We start from the raw sequence: 23671 nt of genomic DNA, 5'->3' as shown, positions 1-23671 counted from the left end.
ACATTTAATCGTAGCTAGCTACATAGCTAGCTACATAGCCGTCTTTGTTTCAAAGATAATTGTGTAGTCTAGAGCGATTTCCTAGGTTAGCTAGCCAGCTATTGTCGTTCTTTTAGCAACGTAACGTAAACAACACTGCTAGCTAGCCAGCTAGGCCCCGAATAGTACCACTGTAGAAACTATTACACCTCAACGGAACGACTTGATTAGTGTAGTGTCAACAACGCAGCTACTGCCAGCTAGCCTACTTTAGCAGTACTGTATCATTTTAATCATTTTAGTCAATAAGATTCTTGCTACGTAAGCTTAACTTTCTGAACATTCGAGACGTGTAGTCCACTTGTCATTCAATCTCCTTGCATTAGCGTAGCTCTCTTTCTGTAGCCTGTCAACTATGTGTCTGTCTATCCCTGTTCTCTCCTCTCTGCACAGACCATACAAACGCTCCACACCGCGTGGCCGCGACCACCATAATCTGGTGGTCCCAGCGTCACGACCCACGTGGAGTTCCAGGTCTCCGGTAGCCTCTGGAACTGCCGATCTGCGGCCAACAAGGCAGAGTTCATCTCAGCCTATGCCTCCCTCCAGTCCCTTGACTTCTTGGCACTGAGCGGAAACATGGATCACCACAGATAACACTGCTCCTCTACTGCTCTCTCCTCGTCCGCCCACGTGTTCTCGCACACCCCGAGAGCTTCTGGTCAGCGGGTGGTGGCACCGGATCCTCATCTCTCCCAAGTGGTCTTTCTCTCTTTCCCCTTACCCATCTGTCTATCGCCTCCTTTGAATTCCATGCTGTCACAGTTACCAGCCCTTTCAAGCTTAACATCCTTATCATTTTATCGCCCTCCAGGTTCCCTCGGAGAGTTCATCAATGAGCTTGATGCCTTGATAAGCTCCTTTCCTGAGGACGGCTCACCTCTCACAGTTCTGGGCGACTTTAACCTCCCCGTCTACCTTTGACTCATTCCTCTCTGCCTCCTTCTTTCCACTCCTCTCCTCTTTTGACCTCACCCTCTCACCTTCCCCCTACTCACAAGGCAGGCAATACGCTTGACCTCATCTTTACTAGATGCTGTTCTTCCCTAACCTCATTGCACTCCCCTCCCAAGTCTCCGACCACTACCTTGTATCCTTTTCCCTCTCGCTCTCATCCAACACTTCCCCCTGCCCCTACTCGGATGGTATCGCGCCGTCCCAACCTTCGCTCTCTCTCCCCCCCTACTCTCTCCTCTTCCATCCTATCATCTCTTCCCTCTGCTCAAACTTTCTCCAACCTATCTCCTGATTCTGCCTCCTCAACCCTCCTCTCCTCCTCCCTTACTGCATCCTTTGACTCTCTATGTCCCCTATCCTCAGCCGGCTCAGTCCTCCCCTCCCCGCTCCGTGGCTCGACGACTCATTGCGAGCTCACAGAACAGGGCTCCCGGGCAGCCGAGGCGGAAATGGAGAAAACTCGCCTCCCCTGCGGACCTGGCATCCTTTCACTCCCCTCCTCTCTACATTTTCCTCCTCTGTCTCTGCTGCTAAAGCCACTTTCTACCATTCTAAATTCCAAGCATCTGCCTCTAACCCTAGGAAGCTCTTTGCCACCTTCTCCTCCTCCTGAATCCTCCCCCCTCCTCCCTCTCTGCAGATGACTTCGTCAACCATTTTGAAAAGAAGGTCGACGACATCCGATCCTCGTTTGCTAAGTCAAACGACACCGCTGATTCTGCTCACATTGCCCTACCCTATGCTCTGACCTCTTTCTCCCCTCTCTCTCCAGATGAAATCTCGCGTCTTGTGACGGCCAGCCGCCCCAACAACCTGCCCCGCTTGACCCTATCCCCTCCTCTCTTCTCCAGACCATTTCCGGAGACCTTCTCCCTTACCTCACCTCGCTCATCAACTCATCCCTGACTGCTGGCTACGTCCCTCCCGTCTTCAAGAAGAGCGAGAGTTGCACCCCTTCTGAAAAAACCTACACTCGATCCCTCCGATGTCAACAACTACAGACCAGTATCCCTTCTCTTTCTCTCCAAAACTCTTGAGCGTGCCGTCCTGGCCAGCTCTACCGCTCTCTCTCAGAGCGACCTTCTTGATCCAAATCAGTCAGGTTTCAAGACTAGTCATTCAACTGAGACTGCTCTTCTCTGTATCCCACGGAGGCGCTCCGCACTGCTAAAGCTAACTCTCTCTCCTCTGCTCTCATCCTTCTAGACCTATCGGCTGCCTTCGATACTGTGAACCATCAGATCCTCCTCTCCACCCTCTCCGAGTTGGGCATCTCCGGCGCGGCCCACGCTTGGATTGCGTCCTACCTGACAGGTCGCTCCTACCAGGTGGCGTGGCGAGAATCTGTCTCCTCACCACGCGCTCTCACCACTGGTGTCCCCCAGGGCTCTGTTCTAGGCCCTCTCTTATTCTCGCTATACACCAAGTTACTTGGCTCTGTCATAACCTCACATGGTCTCTCCTATCATTGCTATGCAGACGACACACAATTAATCTTCTCCTTTCCCCTTCTGATGACCAGGTGGCCGAATCGCATCTCTGCATGTCTGGCAGACATATCAGTGTGGATGACGGATCACCACCTCAAGCTGAACCTCATAAGACGGAGCTCCTCTTCCTCCCGGGAAGGACTGCCCGTTCCATGATCTCGCCATCACGGTTGACAACTCCATTGTGTCCTCCTCCCAGAGCGCTAAGAACCTTGGCGTGATCCTGGACAACACCCTGACGTTCTCAACTAACATCAAGGCGGTGTCCCGTTCCTGTAGGTTCATGCTCTACAACATCCGCAGAGTCGACCCTGCCTCACACAGGAAGCGGGCGCAGGTCCCAATCCAGGCACTTGTCATCTCCGTCTTGATTACTGCAACTCGCTGTTGGCTGGGCTCCCTGCCTGTGCCATTAAACCCTACAACTCATCCAGAACGCCGCAGCCCGTCTGGTGTTCAACCTTCCCAAGTTCTCTCCGTCACCCCGCTCCTCCGCTCTCTCCACTGGCTTCCAGTTGAAGCTCGCATCCGCTACAAGACCATGGTGCTTGCCTACGGGCTGTGAGGGGGGCGGCACCTCAGTACCTCCAGGCTCTGATCAGGCCCTACACCCAAACAAGGGCACTGCGTTCATCCACCTCTGGCCTGCTCGCCTCCCTACCACTGAGGAAGTACAGTTCCCGCTCAGCCCAGTCAAAACTGTTCGCTGCTCTGGCCCCCAATGGTGGAACAAACTCCCTCACGACGCCAGGACAGCGGAGTCAATCACCACCTTCCGGGAGACACCTGAAACCCCACCTCTTCATGGAATACCTAGGATAGGGTAAGTAAGGGTAAGTAATCCTCCCCCCTTCTCCCCCTTCTCCCCCAAAAAAGATTTAGATGCAAGTGGCTGTTCCACTGGATGTCATAAGGTGTATGCACCAATTTGTAAGTCGCTCTGGATAAGAGCGTCTGCTAAATGACTTAAATGTAATGTAAATGTTAATCCTATTAAAAAGGTCCTGTCTTGGGCCAGTAAGGATCACCACTTTCTTTTAAGAATGTGAAATGTCAGAATAATAGTAGAGAGAATGATTTATTTCAGCTTTTATTTCTTTCATCACATTCCCAGTGGGTCAGAAGTTTACATACACTCAATTAGTATTTGGTAGCATCGCCTTTACATTGTTTAACTTGGGTCAAATGTTTCTGGTAGCCTTCCACAAGCTTCCCACAATACATTGGGTGAATTTTGGCCCATTCTTCCTGACAGAGCTGGTGTAACGGAGTCAGGTCTGTAGGCCTTCTTGCTCGCACATGCTTTTTCAGTTCTGCCCACAAATTTTCCATAGGATTGAGGTCAGGGCTTTGTGATGGTCACTCCAATACCTTGAATTTGTTGCCCTTGAGCCATTTTGGATGTCTGCTTGGGGTCATTGTCCATTTGGAAGACCCATTTGCAACCAAGCTTTAACTTCCTGACTGATGTCTTGAGATTTTGCTTCAATATATCCCCAATTTTCTTGCCTCATGATGCCATCTATTTTGTGAAGTGCACCAGTCCCTCCTGCAGCAAAGCACCCCCACAACATGATGCTGCCACCCCCGTGCTTCATGGTTAGGATGGTGTTCTTCAGCTTGCAAGCTCCCCCCTTTTTCCTCCAAACATAACAATGGTTATTATGGCCAAACAGTTCTATTTTTGATCCATCAGACCAGAGGACGGGTCTCCAAAAAGTACGATCTTTGTCCCCATGTGCAGTTGCAAACCGTAGTCTGGCTTTTTCGTGGCGGTTTTTGAGCAGTGGCTTTTTCCTTGCTGAGTGGCCTTTCAGGTTATGTCGATATAGGACTTGTTTTACTGTGGATATAGATACTTTTGTACCTGTTTCCTCCAGCATCTTCACAAGGTCCTTTGCTGTGTTTCTGGGATTGATTTGCACTTTTCACACCAAAGTACGTTCATCTCTAGGAGACAGAACACATCTCCTTCCTGGTGGTCCCATGGTGTTTATACTTGCATACTATTGTTTTTGTACAGATGAACGTGGTACCTTCAGGCGTTTGGAAATTGCTCCCAAGGATGGACCAGACTTGTGCAGGTCTACAATTTTTTTCTGGGGTCTTGGCTGATTTCTTTAGATTTTTCCATGATGTCAAGCAAAGAGGCACTGAGTTTGATGGTAGGCCTTGAAATACATCCACAGGTACACCTACAATTGACTAAAATTATGTCAATTAGCCTATCAGAAGCCATGACATAATTTTCTGGAATTTTCCAAGCTGCACAGTCAACTTAGTGTATGTAAACTTCTGACCCACTGGAATTGTGATACAGTGAAATAATCTGTCTGTAAACAATTGTTGGAAAAATTACTTGTCATGCACAAAGTAGATGTCCTAACCGACTTGCCAAAATTATAGTTTGTTAACAACAAATTTGTGGAGTGGTTGAAAAACAAGTTTTAATGTCTCTAACCTAAGTGTATGTAAACTTCCGACTTCAACTGTATTTCAGTCCAACAGGTTTGTACTCTAACTTCTTGCATGTCATCCTCTCTTCTCTACCCAGGAGCTTCATGCCCATCTCAATGGCTCTGTCAGCTTTTCAACCATCGAGAAACTCATGGCTCGAAAGCCACATCTCAACATCCAACACGGCATGACTGCTATTCGCAGTGGTCAGCGGAGGACACTGGATGAGTACGTATGACAGAATGGATTGTTTGTTTCTTTTTCTGAGTCCATAGTGCATTGTATGGAACTTGTCATACAATATAAATCTATGGCACTTGTCCAACTCATTCCACAGAGGGCAGAGTGTCTGCGGGTTTTCGCTTGTACTTGATTTGAATTAAGGTTACTGATTAGTAAGGAACTCTGCTAACCTGGTTGTCTAGGTCTTAATTTGAAAGGACAAAACAAAAACCAGCCTACACTAGCCCCAACATGAAATGAGTTTGTATGTGCTCATGTGATCTCTCGGTCCCGTACCCCAGCACATGAAGGACTAGTGGATGGATAGTTAATTTATTACCAAGCTACAATGATGGGACACAGTATAGATGAATGTTCAATCATTAAATGGATATTAACAGCACTTCAAAGATGTTGTAAAGAGGAAGCTTTGCTGGCATAAAACCCACATGGGAATGAGATTCTTAGATTCGCTCATTTAAAATGTATTTACATTTTTTAAATTATATATATTATGAATTTAAATGGATTTATGTCAAATATGCAGCTATCAAAAATATATGGGAATGTCTGCTCAATCCAACTTTTATTGGTCACAAACACATGGTTAACAGATGTTATTGTACCTGTATATAAGATGGCCGCCGTTTTACAGTCTCCTAAACCAATTGTGTTATTATGTGTTTCTTTTTGCGATATTTGTAAATCATTTTGTACATAATGTTTCTGCAACCGTATCTTACGGCAGAAAGGAGCTTCTGGATATAGGACAATGATCACTCACCTCGGATTAGACAAAGCTTTTTTCAACAACAAGCAGGACTCACACGATATTCTCCAAACACGCCACAGGGCAGACATCCCAATTATTTGCAAAAGGAAGCGACGCAAAGGACGAAGAGCCGGATGCCACGTCCGGACTCGCAGAAGGCGAGTAGGAAAGCTGCCGTTACCGTCAATATTACTCGCTAACGTGCAATCATTGGACAATAAATTAGACGAGTTACGATCACGAATATCCTACCAACGGGACATCATAAACTGTAATACCCTATGTTTCACGGAATCGTGGCTGAATGACGACATGGATATTCAGCTAGCGGGATATACACTGCACCGGCAGGATAGGACAGCACACTCCGGTAAGATGGGGGGGGGGGTCTATGCATATTTGTAAACAACAGCTGGTGCACGAAATCTAAGGAAGTCTCTAAACTTTTCGTGGCTGTCTATTTACCACCATAAACAGATGCTAGCACTAAGACCGCACTCAGTCAGCTGTATAAGGGAATAAGCAAACAGGAAACCACTCACCCAGAGGTAGCACTCCTAGTGGCCGGAGACTTTAATGCAGGGAAACTTAAATCAGTTCTACCAAATCTCTATCAACATGTTAAATGTGATAAAAAAAATGTTATAGATCATCTGTACTCCACACACAGAGCTGCGTACAAAGCTCTCCCTCGCCCTCAATTTGGTAAATCCGACCACAACTCTATCCTCCTGATTCCTGCTTACAAACAAAAATTAAAGCAGGAAGCGCCAGTTACTCGGTCTATAAAAAAAGTGGTCAGATGAAGCAGATGCTAAACTACAGGACTGTTTTGCTATCACATACTGGAACATGTTCCGGGATTTTTCTCATGACATTTAGGAATACACCACATCAGTCACTGGCTTTTATCAATAAGTGCATTGAGGACGTCATCCCCACAGTGACTGTACGTACATACCCCAACCAGAAGCCATGGATTACAGGCAACATTCGCTTTGAACATCGGTCCCTTTGTTGGAGTGGATATGCTTTGGAAATCTAGGTATGTAGAAGAAGTCCTTCCACAGGCGACGAGCAACTTGCTTTGCAGTCTGGTTCTTGCATGGGCCATTTTTGAGAAGTGGTTGGTTACAACTAAAGCGTCTATAAACTTGTTGTCACTGTTTTGTGGTCCTAAATTCAATGCAAACTAATTCCACTGGTTCTGAAGTGTGGATGTTTTCAAGTGGCGCACAAGCATGGGGCTCAGGAGTCTTTCTAACAATGCATCGATGGCAGTTCTTCACATGATTCACAATGTCACGCTCCATCCCAGTCCAAAATAATTGTTGTCCTACTAGGGAGTGTTTGAGAGTGCCCTTGGTGACCAGCTGTATCATGGAGGCCATTGAGAACTTGCTACTTCAGAGAATTAGGTATTGGAAGAGCATTTTGTTAATTTGATGGTCTCTGTTCTGCTTGTGCAGTATGCCGTCACGAATGCTGAGCTTGTTCAAGTGCTTCCGTAGTTTAATTCACGCTGCGGGGCTCAGATACACGCTCATGTCTGGTGGGTCTTTGATGTTTCTTAACGTAGTATTCGGTCTTGCTCTTGCAGGCTTAAAAGCTTACTCTGAGGTAGAACAGTGGTGTGGTCTTCCTGCTGTAGCTGAGGGATGGATGCCCCTGTTCCCAGTGCTTGACTCAGGCAATCAGTGCAGTGTGCATCCAAGACAGCAGAGTTTTTGACAGGTGACGAAACCATGTGATGAAGGTGAGGTGCCCTCAACAGGGTCCTTTTGAATTGAGTCTTCATCTGGTGGGCTCAACACGGCTTGCACCCCCCATACCTGGGTGCATACCTGGCTGACCAGGGTGTCAGCTGTGGAAATCGGCGATGAGGGCCAGGTCCAAGATGTCTTTGGCAGGAACCCAGCACCTCTCCTCCGGGCCATAACCCTCCCAGTCAACCAGGTACTGGAAACCCCTGACCCGTGGTCGAACCCTCAGGAGGTATCTCATCGTATGCACTGGCTGGCCATTGATTACCCAGGGGGAGGGATGGGCCTGGAAACAGAAGACAACGGACATTAATACTGGACACATGGAAAGTAGGGTGGATACGGAGGGTACGGGGTAACCCAAGACGGACAGCAGTGGAACTCAGGACTCTGGAGATGGGAAAAGGATGAATAAACCGGGGAGACAGTTTACGGGACTCTACCCGCAGAGGCAAGTCCGGAGTGGAAAGCCATACCCTCTGCCCAATGCGGTAGCGGGGAGCTGGGGTTCGGCGGCGGTCTGCTTGTCGAAGATACCTGGAGTTGGTCTTGAGAATAGCCGCCCTGACTCTTCTCCAGGTACGTTGACAGCAGCGGACAAACATCTGGGCCGAGGGTACGCTGACTTGCTCTTGTTCCAGGAAGAGTGGAGGCTGATACTCCATGGAGCACTCGAAAGGGGAGAGTCCCGTGGCAGAACAGGGAAGGGTGTGCATACTCCACCCAGACCAGTTGACAGCTCCAGGTAGTGGGGTTGGTTGATACCAGGCATCTCAAGGTGGTTTCCAGATCTTGGTTGGCTCTCTCCGACTGACCGTTGGTTTGGGGATGGAATCTGGATGACAGGCTAGCCGACGACCCAATAAGGGTGCAGAATGCCTTCCAGAACTGAGTACCCGATTGGAGACCGTGTCTACCGGGAGTCCATTTTGGAGGTTGAGGGTGTGGCAGAGGAACTGTATAGGCGGGAGAGAGTGTCAGACTTCACTTTTTTTTTTACCCTGGACGGTAGGAAATGGTGACGTTGAATCTGGTAAACAATAGGGCCCACCTGGAGTTGAGGTGCTTGGCTGGATATTCCACGTTTTTATGGTCGGTCCATGCCAAGAATGGCTGTTCTGCTCCTTCCAGCCAGTGCCTCCACTCTTCCAATGCCATCTTAACCACCAGGAGTTCTGGGTTGCCTACATCGTAGTTTCTCTCTGCAGGATTGAGACGATGAGACAGGACGGCATAGGGATGAGGCTTTTGGTCCTGGGCAGGTCGCTGGGACAGGATGGCCCCTCTCCAACATCCGAAGCATCAACTTCCATCACAAATTGACACGAGGGGTCCGGATGGATGAGGAACCGATGTGAACCGATGCTTCAGGTCCACAACGACTTTGTCGACAGCTGGAGAACATGCCGAGAGGCGGTCCGCCAGGATGCTGTAATCCCGAATGAAACGACGGTTGAAGTTAGCAAAACCAAGAAACCATTGCAACTGCACCTTGGACATTGGTTGAGGTCAATTCACCACTGCTTTCACCATTCCAGGGTCCATCTGAACATTGCCCTCAGCAATGACATATCCCAGAAAGGTGATAGTAGAGCAGTGGAACTCACACCTCTCTGCTTTCACAAACAATTGGTTTTCCAGGAGGCACTGAATAACCTTTCTGACATGAAGTACATGTTCTTGGGCAGATCGGGGAAAAAACAGGATGTTGTCAAGGTAAACAAATACAAAACGGTTCAGCATGTCCCTGAGCACATCGTTGACCAAAGCCTGGAAAACAGCGGGGGTGTTTGTGAGTCCAAATGGCATGACCTGGTACTCATAATGTCCACTGGCTGTGTTGAAGGCTTTCTTCCACTCATCCGCCCCACGTATCAAAACCAGGTGGTAGACATTCCGAAGGTCTAACTTTGAAAACATGGTAGCCCCCTGGAGAATTTCAAACGCCTAGGAGAGGAGAGGTGTAGGGGGTAACGGTTTTTAACCATAATGTCGTTAAGTCTAGTGTAGTCAATGCACAGACGCAGGGTCTTGTCCTTCTTCTCCACAAAGAAAAACCCTGCGCCGGCAGGAGATGCAGATGGACGGACGGCCCCAGTGGCCAGAGACTCCTCTATGTGTTCCTCCATAGCTTTGGTCTCTGGTCCGGACAGAGAATACAACCGACCCCAAGGTCATGAAGTAACCAAAAAAGTGTTAAATCAAAATATATTTTATATTTGAGATTCTTCAAGTAGCCACCCTTTGCCTTGATGACAACTATGCACCCTCTTGGCGTACTCGACCAGCTTCATGAGGTTGTCACATGGAAGGCATTTCAATTTCAACAGGTGTGCCTTGTTTAAAGTTAATTTGTGAATTTATTTCCATCTTAATGCGTTTGAGCCAATCAGTTGTGTTGTGCCGTGGTAGGCGTGGTATACAGAGGATAGCCCTATTTGGTAAAAGACCAAATCCATATTATGGCAAGAACAGCTCAAAGAGAAATGACAGATAATCATTACTTTAAGGTCAGTCAATCTGGAAATTGTGGGCAGTCGCAAAAACCATCAAGCGCTGTGATAACACTGTCACTCATGAGGACCGCCACAGGAAAGGAAGACCCAGAGTTAACCACCCAGAAGATAAGTTAATTAGTTACAAGCCACAGAAATTGCAGACCAAATGAATGCTTCACAGAGTTCAAGAAACAGACACATCTCAATATCAACTGTTCAGAGGAGACTGCGTGAATCAGGCCTTCATGGTCAAATTGCTGCAAAGAAACCACTACTAAAGTACACAAATAAGAAAGAGACTTGCTTTGGCCAAGAAACATGAGCAATTGTTTTCGAATTGCTGTGCGTTTTGTTGCCAACCTATTTTGCTACCTGACAACTTTACGGGTTTCACTTTTTAATTACCGTTCATATATTTATTTATTTTTTTCCTCAACTTTTTCACTCCGGACGCTTTATCTGGACACGATTCGTCAGGACCTCCAACAGCCGAAGCTAAGTAGTAACATTAACATGATGCCTTCTAATTGCAGCCGCTGTGCTCGCCTTACGGCGAGGATAGCTGTACTGCAAGCCCAGCTTCAGACGCAATCGTTAGGCAAGGGTAATTTCAGTGTAGGAAAGGATGAAACAGCGTCTGTGCCACCAGTAAGTACAGATAGTAGTATAAATCCCCTGGCACAGTCCCCGCAGCCGGACAACTTTCTCACGGTTTCTGGAAGGAAATGCTGTAGGAACGCTCAACCGGTGTCGCTCATTCAGCAGACAGAAACTTTCAACCGGTTCTCCCCATTAAGCAGCGGGTCGGTGTCAGAGGCCGAGTCTTCTCTGGTCTCTACTCCTCCGTTACGGGGTCTGAGACGCCGAAGCTTCCCACCATTAGCTCTGACAAATTGAAAACTCTAGTCATTGGCGACTCCATTACCCGCAGTATTAGACTTAAAGCGAATCATCCAGCGATCATACACTGTTTACCCGGGGGCAGGGCTACCGACGTTAAGGCTAATCTGAAGATGGTGCTGGCTAAAGCTAAAACTGGCGAGTGTAGAGAGTATAGAGATATTGTTATCCACGTCGGCACCAACGATGTTAGGATGAAACAGTCAGAGATCACCAAGCGCAACATAGCTTCTGCGTGCATATCAGCTAGAAAGATGTGTCGGCATCGAGTAATTGTCTCTGGCCCCCTCCCAGTTAGGGAGTGATGAGCTCTACAGCAGAGTCTCACAACTCAATCGCTGGTTGAAAACTGTTTTCTGCCCCTCCCAAAAGATAGAATTTGTAGATAATTGGCCCTCTTTCTGGGACTCACCCACAAACAGGACCAAGCCTGACCTGCTGAGGAGTGACGGACTCCATCCTAGCTGGAGGGGTGCTCTCATCTTATCTGCCAACATAGACAGGGCTCTAACTCCTCTAGCTCCACAATGAAATAGGGTGCAGGCCAGGCAGCAGGCTATTAGCCAGCCTGCCAGCATAGTGGAGTCTGCCACTAGCATAGTCAGTGTAGTCAGCTCAGCTATCACCATTGAGACCGTGTCTGTGCCTCGACCTAGGTTGGGCAAAACTAAACATGGCGGTGTTCGCCTTAGCAATCTCACTAGGATAAAGACCACCTCCATTCCTGTCATTACTGAAAGAGATCATGATACCTCACATCTCAAAATAGGGCTACTTAATGTTAGATCCCTTACTTCAAAGGCAATTATAGTCAATGAACTAATCACTGATCATAATCTTGATGTGATTGGCCTGACTGAAACATGGCTTAAGCCTGATGAATTTACTGTGTTAAATGAGGCCTCACCTCCTGGCTACACTAGTGACCATATCCCCCGTGCATCCCGCAAAGGCGGAGGTGTTGCTAACATTTACGATAGCAAATTTCAATTTACAAAAAAAAAATGACGTTTTCGTCTTTTGAGCTTCTAGTCATGAAATCTATGCAGCCTACTCAATCACTTTTTATAGCTACTGTTTACAGGCCTCCTGGGCCATATACAGCGTTTCTCACTGAGTTCCCTGAATTCCTATCAGACCTTGTAGTCATTGCAGATAATATTCTAATCTTTGGTGACTTTAATATTCACATGGAAAAGTCCACAGACCCACTCCAAAAGGCTTTTGGAGCCATCATCGACTCAGTGGGTTTGTCCAACATGTCTCTGGACCCACTCACTGTCACAGTCATACGCTGGACCTAGTTTTGTCCCATGGAATAAATGTTGTGGATCTTAATGTTTTCCTCATAATCCTGGACTATCGGACCACCATTTTATTACGTTTGCAATTGCAACAAATAATCTGCTCAGACCCCAACCAAGGAACATCAAAAGTCGTGCTATAAATTCACAGACAACACAAAGATTCCTTGATGCCCTTCAGACTCCCTCTGCCTACCCAAGGACGCCAGAGGACAAAAATCCGTTAACCACCTAACTGAGGATCTCAATTTAACCTTGCGCAATACCCTAGATGCAGTTGCACCCCTAAAAACTAAAAAAATGTCTCATAAGAAACTAGCTCCCTGGTACACAGAAAATACCGAGCTCTGAAGCAAGCTTCCAGAAAATTGGAACGGAAATGGCGCCACACCAAACTGGAAGTCTTCCGACTAGCTTGGAAGGACGGTACCCTGCAGTACCGAAGAGCCCTTACTGCTGCTCGATCGTCCTATTTTTTCTAACTTAATTGAGGAAAATAAGAACAATCCGAAATTCCTTTTTGATACTGTGGCAAAGCTAACTAAAAGCAGCATTCCCAAGAGAGGATGACTTTCACTTTAGCAGTGATAAATTCATGAACTTCTTTGAGGAAAAGATTATGATTATTAGAAAGCAAATTACGGACTCCTCTTTAAACCTGCGTATTCCTCCAAACCTCAGTTGTCCTGAGTCTGCACAACTCTGCCAGGACCTAGGATCAAGAGAGACGCTCAAGTGTTTTAGTACTATATCTCTTGACACAATGATGAAAATAATCATGGCCTCTAAACCTTCAAGCTGTATACTGGACCCTATTCCAACTAAACTACTGAAAGAGCTGCTTCCTGTGCTTGGCCCTCCTATGTTGAACATAATAAACGGCTCTCTATCCACTGGATGTGTACCAAACTCACTAAAAGTGGCAGTAATAAAGCCTCTCTTGAAAAAGCCAAACCTTGACCCAGAAAATATAAAAAACTATCGGCCTATATCGAATCTTCCATTCCTCTCAAAGATTTTAGAGAAGGCTGTTGCGCAGCAACTCACTGCCTTCCTGAAGACAAACAATGTATACGAAATGCTTCAGTCTGGTTTTAGACCCCATCATAGCACTGAGACGGCACTTGTGAAGGTGGTAAATGACATTTTAATGGCATCGGACCGAGGCTCTGCATCTGTCCTCGTGCTCCTAGACCTTAGTGCTGCTTTTGATACCATCGATCACCACATTCTTTTGGAGAGATTGGAAACCCAAATTGGTCTACACGGACATGTTCTGGCCTGGTTTAGGTCTTATCTGTCGGAAAGATATCAGTTTGTCTCTGTGAATGGTTTGTCCTCTGACAAATCAACTGTACATTTCGGTGTTCCTCAAGGTTCTGTTTTAGGACCACTATTGTTTTTCACTATATATTTTACCTCTTGGGGATGTTATTCGAAAACATAATGTAAACTTTCACTGCTATGCGGATGACACACAGCTGTACATTTCAATGAAACATGGTGAAGCCCCAAAATTGCCCTCGCTAGAAGCATGTGTTTCAGACATAAGGAAGTGGATGGCTGCAAACTTTCTACTATTAAACTCGGACAAAACAGAGATGCTTGTTCTAGGTCCCAAGAAACAAAGAGATCTTCTGTTGAATCTGACAATTAATCTTAATGGTTGTACAGTCGCCTCAAATAAAACTGTGAAGGACCTCGGCGTTACTCTGGACCCTGATCTCTCTTTTGAAGAACATATCAAGACCATTTCGAGGACAGCTTTTTTCCATCTACGTAACATTGCAAAAATCAGAAACTTTCTGTCCAAAAATGATGCAGAAAAATTAATCCATGCTTTTGTCACTTCTAGGTTAGACTACTGCAATGCTCTATTTTCCGGCTACCGGATAAAGCACTAAATAAACTTCAGTTAGTGCTAAATACGGCTGCTAGAATCCTGACTAGAACCAAAAATTTGATCATATTACTCCAGTGCTAGCCTCTACACTGGCTTCCTGTCAAAGCAAGGGCTGATTTCAAGGTTTTACTGCTAACCTACAAAGCATTACATGGGCTTGCTCCTACCTACCTCTCTGATTTGGTCCTGCCGTACATACCTACACGTACGCTACGGTCACAAGACGCAGGCCTCCTAATTGTCCCTAGAATTTCTAAGCAAACAGCTGAGGCAGGGCTTTCTCCTATAGAGCTCCATTTTTTTTATGGAACGGTCTGCCTACCCATGTCAGAGACGCAAACTCGGTCTCAACCTTTAAGTCTTTACTGAAGACTCATCTCTTCAGTGGGTCATATGATTGAGTGTAGTCTGGCCCAGGAGTGGGAAGGTGAACGGAAAGGCTCTGGAGCAACGAACCGCCCTTGCTGTCTCTGCCTGGCCGGTTCCCCTCTTTCCACTGGGATTCTCTGCCTCTAACCCTGTTACGGGGGCTGAGTCACTGGCTTGCTGGGGCTCTCGTGCCGTCCCTGGGGGTGCGTCACCTGGGTGGGTTGATTCACTGTTGTGGTCGGCCTGTCTGCTGCCCCCCCCTTGGGTTGTACCGTGGCGGAGATCTTTGTGGGCTATACTCGGCCTTGTCTCAGGATGGTGAGTTGGTGGTTGAAGATATCCCTCTAGTGGTTTGGGGGCTGTGCTTTGGCAAAGTGGGTGGGGTTATATCCTTCCTGTTTGGCCCTGTCCGGGGTGTCCTCGGATGGGGCCACAGTGTCTCCTGACCACTCCTGTCTCAGCCTCCAGTATTTATGCTGCAGTAGTTTATGTGTCGGGGGGCTAGGGTCAGTTTGTTATATCTGGAGTACTTCTCCTGTCCTATTCGGTGTCCTGTGTGAATCTAAGTGTGCGTTCTCTAATTCTCTCCTTCTCTCTTTCTTTCTCTCTCTCGGAGGACCTGAGCCCTAGGACCATGCCCCAGGACTACCTGACATGATGACTCCTTGCTGTCCCCAGTCCACCTGGCCATGCTGCTGCTCCAGTTTCAACTGGCCTGGGCCCTAGGACCATGTCCCAGGACTACCTGACATGAGGACTCCTTGCTGTCCCCAGTCCACCTGGCCATGCTCCTGCTCCAGTTTCAACTGTTCTGCCTTACTATTATTCAACCATGCTGGGTCATTTATGAACATTTGAACATCTTGGCCACGTTCTGTTATAATCTCCACCGGCACAGCCAAAAGAGGACTGGCCACCCCACATATGCTCTCTAATTCTCTCTTTCTTTCTCTCTCTCTCGGAGGACCTGAGCCCTAGGACAGTGCCCCAGGACTACCTGACATGATGGCTCCTTGCTGTCCCCATTCCACCTGACTGCTGCTGCTCCAGTTTCAACTGTTCTGCCTTATTATTCGACCATGCTGGTCATTTATGAACATTTGAACATCTTGGTCATGTTCTGTTATAATCTCTACCCGGCACAGCCAGAAGAGGACTGGCCACCCCACATAGCCCGGTTCCTCTCTAGGTTTCTTCCTAGGTTTTGGCCTTTCTAGGGAGTTTTTCCTAGCCACCGTGCTTTTACACCTGCATTGTTTGCTGTTTGGGGTTTTAGGCTGGGTTTCTGTACAGCACTTTGAGATATCAGCTGATGTACGAAGGGCTATATAAATAAATTTGATTTGATTTGATTTGATATTATATTATGACAGACCAGGTAGATCTACTGTCTCTATTGTATTATGACAGACCAGGTAGATCTACTATCTCTATTATATTATGACTGACCAGCTAGTTCTCCTGTCTCTATTATAATATGTAAGACCAGTTAGATCTGTCTCTATTATATTTTGACATACCAGGTAGATCTACTGTCTCTGTTATATTATGACAGACCAGCTACATCTACTGTCTCTGTTATATTATGACAGACCTGGTAGATACACTGTCTCTATTATATTATGACAGACCAGCTAGATCTACTGTCTCTATATCTCTATTGTACTATGACAGACCATCTAGATCTACTGTCTCTATTATACTATGACAGACCAGGTAGATCTACTGTCTCTATTATATTATGACAGACCAGCTAGATCTACTGTCTCTATTGTATTATGACAGACCAGCTAGATCTACTGTTTCTATTATACTATGACAGACCAGGTAGATCTACTGTCTCTATTATATTATGACAGACCAGCTAGATCTACTGTCTCTATTGTATTATGACAGACCAGCTAGATCTACTGTTTCTATTATACTGACAGACCAGGTAGATCTACTGTCTCTATTATATTATGACAGACCAGCTAGATCTACTGTCTCTATTGTATTATGACAGACCAGCTAGATCTACTGTTTCTATTATACTATGACAGACCAGGTAGATCTACTGTCTCTATTGTATTATGACAGACCAGCTAGATCTACTGTTTCTATTATACTATGACAGACCAGGTAGATCTACTGTCTCTATTATAATATGACAGACCAGCTAGATCTACTGTCTCTATTATATTATGACAGACCAGGTAGATATACTGTCTCTATTATATTATGACAGACCAGCAAGATCTACTGTCTCTGTTATATTATGACAGACCAGCATGATCTACTGTCTCTATTATATTATGACAGACCAGCTAGATCTACTGTCTCTATATCTCTATTGTACTATGACAGACCGTCTAGATCTACTGTCTCTATTATACTATGACAGACCAGGTAGATCTACTGTCTCTATTATAATATGACAGACCAGCTAGATCTACTGTCTCTATTATATTATGACAGACCAGGTAGATATACTGTCTCTATTATATTATGACAGACCAGCTAGATCTACTGTGTCTATTGTATTATGACAGACCAGCTAGATCTACTGTTTCTATTATACTATGACAGACCAGGTAGATCTACTGTCTCTATTGTATTATGACAGACCAGCTAGATCTACTGTTTCTATTATACTATGACAGACCAGGTAGATCTACTGTCTCTATTATAATATGACAGACCAGCTAGATCTACTGTGTCTATTATATTATGACAGACCAGGTAGATCTACTGTCTCTATTGTATTATGACAGACCAGGTAGATCTACAGTCTATTATATTATGACTCACCAGCTAGATCTACTGTCTCTATTATAATATGACAGACCAGCTAGATCTACTGTCTCTATTATATTATGACAGACCAGCTAGATCTACTGTCTCTATTATATTTTGACATACCAGGTAGATCTACTGTCTCTGTTATATTATTACAGACCAGCTGGATCTACTGGCTCTGTTATATTATGACAGACCTGGTAGATCTACTGTCTCTATTATATTTTGACAGACCAGCTAGATCTACTGTCTCTATTATATTATGACAGACCAGCTTGATCTACTGTCTCTATTATATTATGACAGACCAGCTAGATCTACTGTCTCTATATCTCTATTGTACTATGACAGACCATCTAGATCTACTGTCTCTATTATACTATGACAGACCAGGTAGATCTACTATCTCTATTATATTATGACTGACCAGCTAGATCTACTGTCTCTATTATATTATGACAGACCAGCTAGATCTACTGTCTCTATTATATTTTGACATACCAGGTAGATCTACTGTCTCTGTTATAATATGACAGACCAGCTAGATCTACTGTCTCTATTATATTATGACAGACCAGCTAGATCTACTGTCTCTATTATATTTTGACAGACCAACTAGATCTACTGTCTCTATTATATTTTGACATACCAGGTAGATCTACTGTCTCTGTTATATTTTGACAGACCAGCTACATCTACTGTCTCTGTTATATTATGACAGACCTGGTAGATACACTGTCTCTATTATATTATGACAGACCAGCTAGATCTACTGTCTCTATATCTCTATTGTACTATGACAGACCATGTAGATCTACTGTCTCTATTATACTATGACAGACCAGGTAGATCTACTGTCTCTATTATATTATGACAGACCAGCTAGATCTACTGTCTCTATTGTATTATGACAGACCAGCTAGATCTACTGTTTCTATTATACTATGACAGACCAGGTAGATCTACTGTCTCTATTGTATTATGACAGACCAGCTAGATCTACTGTTTCTATTATACTATGACAGACCAGGTAGATCTACTGTCTCTATTATAATATGACAGACCAGCTAGATCTACTGTCTCTATTATATTATGACAGACCAGGTAGATATACTGTCTCTATTATATTATGACAGACCAGCTAGATCTACTGTGTCTATTATTTGATGACAGACCAGCTAGATCTACTGTCTCTATTATACTATGACAGACCAGGTAGATCTACTGTCTCTATTATAATATGACAGACCAGCTAGATCTACTGTGTCTATTATATTATGACAGACCAGGTAGATCTACAGTCTCTATTATATTATGACAGACCAGCTAGATCTACTGTCTCTATTATATTTTGACAGACCAGCTAGATCTACTGTCTCTGTTATATTATGACATACCAGGTAGATCTACTGTCTCTGTTATATTATGACAGACCAGCTAGATCTACTGTCTCTATTATATTATGACAGACCAGCTAGATCTACTGTCTCTATTATATTATGACAGACCAGCTAGATCTACTGTCTCTATTATATTATGACAGACCAGCTAGATCTACTGTCTCTATTATATTATGACAGACCAGCTAGATCTACTGTCTCTATTATATTTTGACATACCAGGTAGATCTACTGTCTCTGTTATATTATGACATACCAGGTAGATCTACTGTCTCTGTTATATTATGACAGACCAGCTAGATCTACTGTCTCTATTATATTTTGACATACCAGGTAGATCTACTGTCTCTGTTATATTATGACAGACCAGCTAGATCTACTATCTCTGTTATATTATGACAGACCTGGTAGATACACTGTCTCTATTTTATTATGACAGACCAGCTAGATCTACTGTCTCTATTCTATTATGACAGACTAGGTTAAACTACAATCTCCATTATATTATGACAGACCAGCTAGATCTACTGTCTCTATTATAATATGACAGACCAGCTAGATCTACTGTCTCTATTATATTATGACAGACCAGCTAGATCTACTGTCTCTGTTATATTATGACAGACCTGGTAGATACACTGTCCCTATTATAATATGACAGACCAGCTAGATATACTGTCTCTATTGTATTATGACAGACCAGCTAGATCTACTGTCTCTATATCTATATTGTACTATGACAGACCATCTAAATCTACTGTCTCTATTATACTATGACAGACCAGGTAGATCTACTGTCTCTATTATAATATGACAGACCAGCTAGATCTACTGTCTCTATTATATTTTGACATACCAGGTAGATCTACTGTCTCTGTTATATTATGACAGACCTGGTAGATACACTGTCTCTATTATATTATGACAGACCAGCTAGATCTACTGTCTCTATTATATTTTGACAGACCAGCTAGATCTACTGTCTCTGTTATATTATGACAGACCTGGTAGATACACTGTCTCTATTATATTATGACAGACCAGCTAGATCTACTGTCTCTATTATATTTTGACAGACCAGCTAGATCTACTGTCTCTATTATATTATGACAGACCAGCTAGATCTACTGTCTCTATTGTATTATGACAGACCAGCTAGATCTACTGTCTCTATTATATTATGACAGACCAGCTAGATCTACTGTCTCTATTATATTATGACAGACCAGCTAGATCTACTGTCTCTATTATATTTTGACATACCAGGTAGATCTACTGTCTCTGTTATATTATGACAGACCTGGTAGATACACTGTCTCTATTATATTATGACAGACCAGCTAGATCTACTGTCTCTATTATATTTTGACAGACCAGCTAGATCTACTGTCTCTATTATATTTTGACATACCAGGTCGATCTACTGTCTCTGTTATATTATGACATACCAGCTAGATCTACTATCTCTGTTATATTATGACAGACCTGGTAGATACACTGTCTCTATTATATTATGACAGACCAGCTAGATCTACTGTCTCTATATCTCTATTGTACTATGACAGACCATCTAGATCTACTGTCTCTATTATACTATGACAGACCAGGTAGATCTACTGTCTCTATTATATTATGACAGACCAGCTAGATCTACTGTCTCTATTGTATTATGACAGACCAGGTAGATATACTGTCTCTATTATATTATGACAGACCAGCTAGATCTACTGTGTCTATTATATTATGACAGACCAGGTAGATCTACTGTCTCTATTGTATTATGACAGACCAGGTAGATCTACAGTCTCTATTATATTATGACTCACCAGCTAGATCTACTGTCTCTATTATAATATGACAGACCAGCTAGATCTACTGTCTCTATTATATTATGACAGACCAGCTAGATCTACTCTCTCTATTATATTTTGACATACCAGGTAGATCTACTGTCTCTGTTATATTATGACAGACCAGCTGGATCTACTGGCTCTGTTATATTATGACAGACCAGGTTAAACTACAATCTCTATTATATTATGACAGACCAGCTAGATCTACTGTCTCTATTATATTTTGACATACCAGGTAGATCTACTGTCTCTGTTATATTATGACAGACCAGCTAGATCTACTGTCTCTATATCTATATTGTACTATGACAGACCATCTAGATCTACTGTCTCTATTATACTATGACAGACCAGGTAGATCTACTGTTTCTATTATACTATGACAGACCAGGTAGATCTACTGTCTCTATTGTATTATGACAGACCAGCTAGATCTACTGTTTCTATTATACTATGACAGACCAGGTAGATCTACTGTCTCTATTATAATATGACAGACCAGCTAGATCTACTGTCTCTATTATATTATGACAGACCAGCTAGATCTACTGTCTCTATTATATTTTGACATACCAGGTAGATCTACTGTCTCTGTTATATTATGACAGACCAGATAGATCTACTATCTCTGTTATATTATGACAGACCTGGTAGATACACTGTCTCTATTATATTATGACAGACCAGCTAGATCTACTGTCTCTATTCTATTATGACAGACTAGGTTAAACTACAATCTCCATTATATTATGACAGACCAGCTAGATCTACTGTCTCTATTATAATATGACAGACCAGCTAGATCTACTGTCTCTATTATATTATGACAGACCAGCTAGATCTACTGTCTCTATTATATTTTGACATACCAGGTAGATCTACTGTCTCTGTTATATTATGACAGACCTGGTAGATACACTGTCTCTATTATATTATGACAGACCAGCTAGATCTACTGTCTCTATTATATTTTTTGACAGACCAGCTAGATCTACTGTCTCTATTATATTATGACAGACCAGCTAGATCTACTGTCTCTATTATATTATATAGACCAGCTAGATCTACTGTCTCTATTGTATTATGACAGACCAGCTAGATCTACTGTCTCTATTATATTATGGCAGACCAGCTAGATCTACTGTCTCTATTATATTATGACAGACCAGCTAGTCTACTGTCTCTATTATATTATGACAGACCAGCTAGATCTACTGTCTCTATTATATTTTGACATACCAGGTAGATCTACTGTCTCTGTTATATTATGACAGACCTGGTAGATACACTGTCTCTATTATATTATGACAGACCAGCTAGATCTACTGTCTCTATTATATTTTGACAGACCAGCTAGATCTACTGTCTCTGTTATATTATGACAGACCTGGTAGATACACTGTCTCTATTATATTATGACAGACCAGCTAGATCTACTGTCTCTATTATATTTTGACAGACCAGCTAGATCTACTGTCTCTATTATATTATGACAGACCAGCTAGATCTACTGTCTCTATTATATTATGACAGACCAGCTAGATCTACTGTCTCTATTATATTATGACAGACCAGCTAGATCTACTGTCTCTGTGCTATTTGACATACCAGGTAAGATCTACTGTCCCTGTTATATTATGACAGACCTGTTGAATACACTGTCTCTATTATATTATGACAGACCAGCTAGATCTACTGTCTCTATTATATTTTGACAGACCAGCTAGATCTACTGTCTCTATTATATTTTGACATACCAGGTCGATCTACTGTCTCTGTTATATTATGACATACCAGCTAGATCTACTATCTCTGTTATATTATGACAGACCTGGTAGATACACTGTCTCTATTATATTATGACAGACCAGCTAGATCTACTGTCTCTATATCTCTCTATTGCCCATATGACAGACCATCTAGATCTACTGTCTCTATTATACTATGACAGACCAGGTAGATATACTGTCTCTATTATATTATGACAGACCAGCTAGATCTACTAAAATTATTGTATTATGACAGACCAGCTAGATCTACTGTTTCTATTATACTATGACAGACCAGGTAGATCTACTGTCTCTATTATAATATGACAGACCAGCTAGATCTACTGTGTCTATTATATTATGACAGACCAGGTAGATCTACTGTCTCTATTGTATTATGACAGACCAGGTAGATCTACAGTCTCTATTATATTATGACTCACCAGCTAGATCTACTGTCTCTATTATAATATAACAGACCAGCTAGATCTACTGTCTCTATTATATTATGACAGACCAGCTAGATCTACTGTCTCTATTATATTTTGACATACCAGGTAGATCTACTGTCTCTGTTATATTATGACAGACCAGCTGGATCTACTGGTCTGTTATATTATGACAGACCTGGTAGATCTACTGTCCATATTATATTATGACAGACCAGCTAGATCTACTGTCTCTATTATAGTTTGACAGACCAGCTAGATCTACTGTCTCTATTATATTATGACAGACCAGCTTGATCTACTGTCTCTATTATATTATGACAGACCAGCTAGATCTACTGTCTCTATATCTCTATTGTACTATGACAGACCATCTAGATCTACTGTCTCTATTATACTATGACAGACCAGGTAGATCTACTATCTCTATTATATTATGACTGACCAGCTAGATCTACTGTCTCTATTATAATATGACAGACCAGCTAGATCTACTGTCTCTATTATATTATGACAGACCAGCTAGATCTTTACTGTCTCTATTATATTTTGACATACCAGGTAGATCTACTGTCTCTGTTATAATATGACAGACCAGCTAGATCTACTGTCTCTATTATATTATGACAGACCAGCTAGATCTACTGTCTCTATTATATTATGACAGACCAACTAGATCTACTGTCTCTATTATATTTTGACATACCAGGTAGATCTACTGTCTCTGTTATATTATGACAGACCAGCT

At 43.4% G+C, this 23671-nt stretch overlaps 1 protein-coding gene across 9 annotated transcripts in view; it reads left to right on the top strand.

Moving 5' to 3' along the window:
- Positions 1–23671, top strand: part of adal (adenosine deaminase-like) — a 39076-nt gene that overhangs the window by 2325 nt on the left and 13080 nt on the right. For 3 of the 9 annotated variants that reach the window (XM_035797963.1, XM_052474632.1, XM_052474636.1), the window contains exon 2: positions 5041–5171. The exons of 5 other annotated variants lie outside the window; for them this stretch is intronic. In XM_035797963.1, coding sequence (XP_035653856.1) covers positions 5095–5171 — 77 coding nt within the window. In that variant the 5' untranslated portion in view covers positions 5041–5094. Of the gene's footprint in view, positions 1–3290; positions 3310–5040; positions 5172–23671 lie in introns of those variants that run through there. One more of the 9 variants, XM_052474635.1, reaches the window with a different exon arrangement.

The sequence above is a fragment of the Oncorhynchus keta genome, chromosome 22, assembly GCF_023373465.1.
Source record: "Oncorhynchus keta strain PuntledgeMale-10-30-2019 chromosome 22, Oket_V2, whole genome shotgun sequence".
NCBI lineage: Eukaryota > Metazoa > Chordata > Actinopteri > Salmoniformes > Salmonidae > Oncorhynchus > Oncorhynchus keta.
This window is presented reverse-complemented; position numbering and strand designations above follow the sequence as displayed.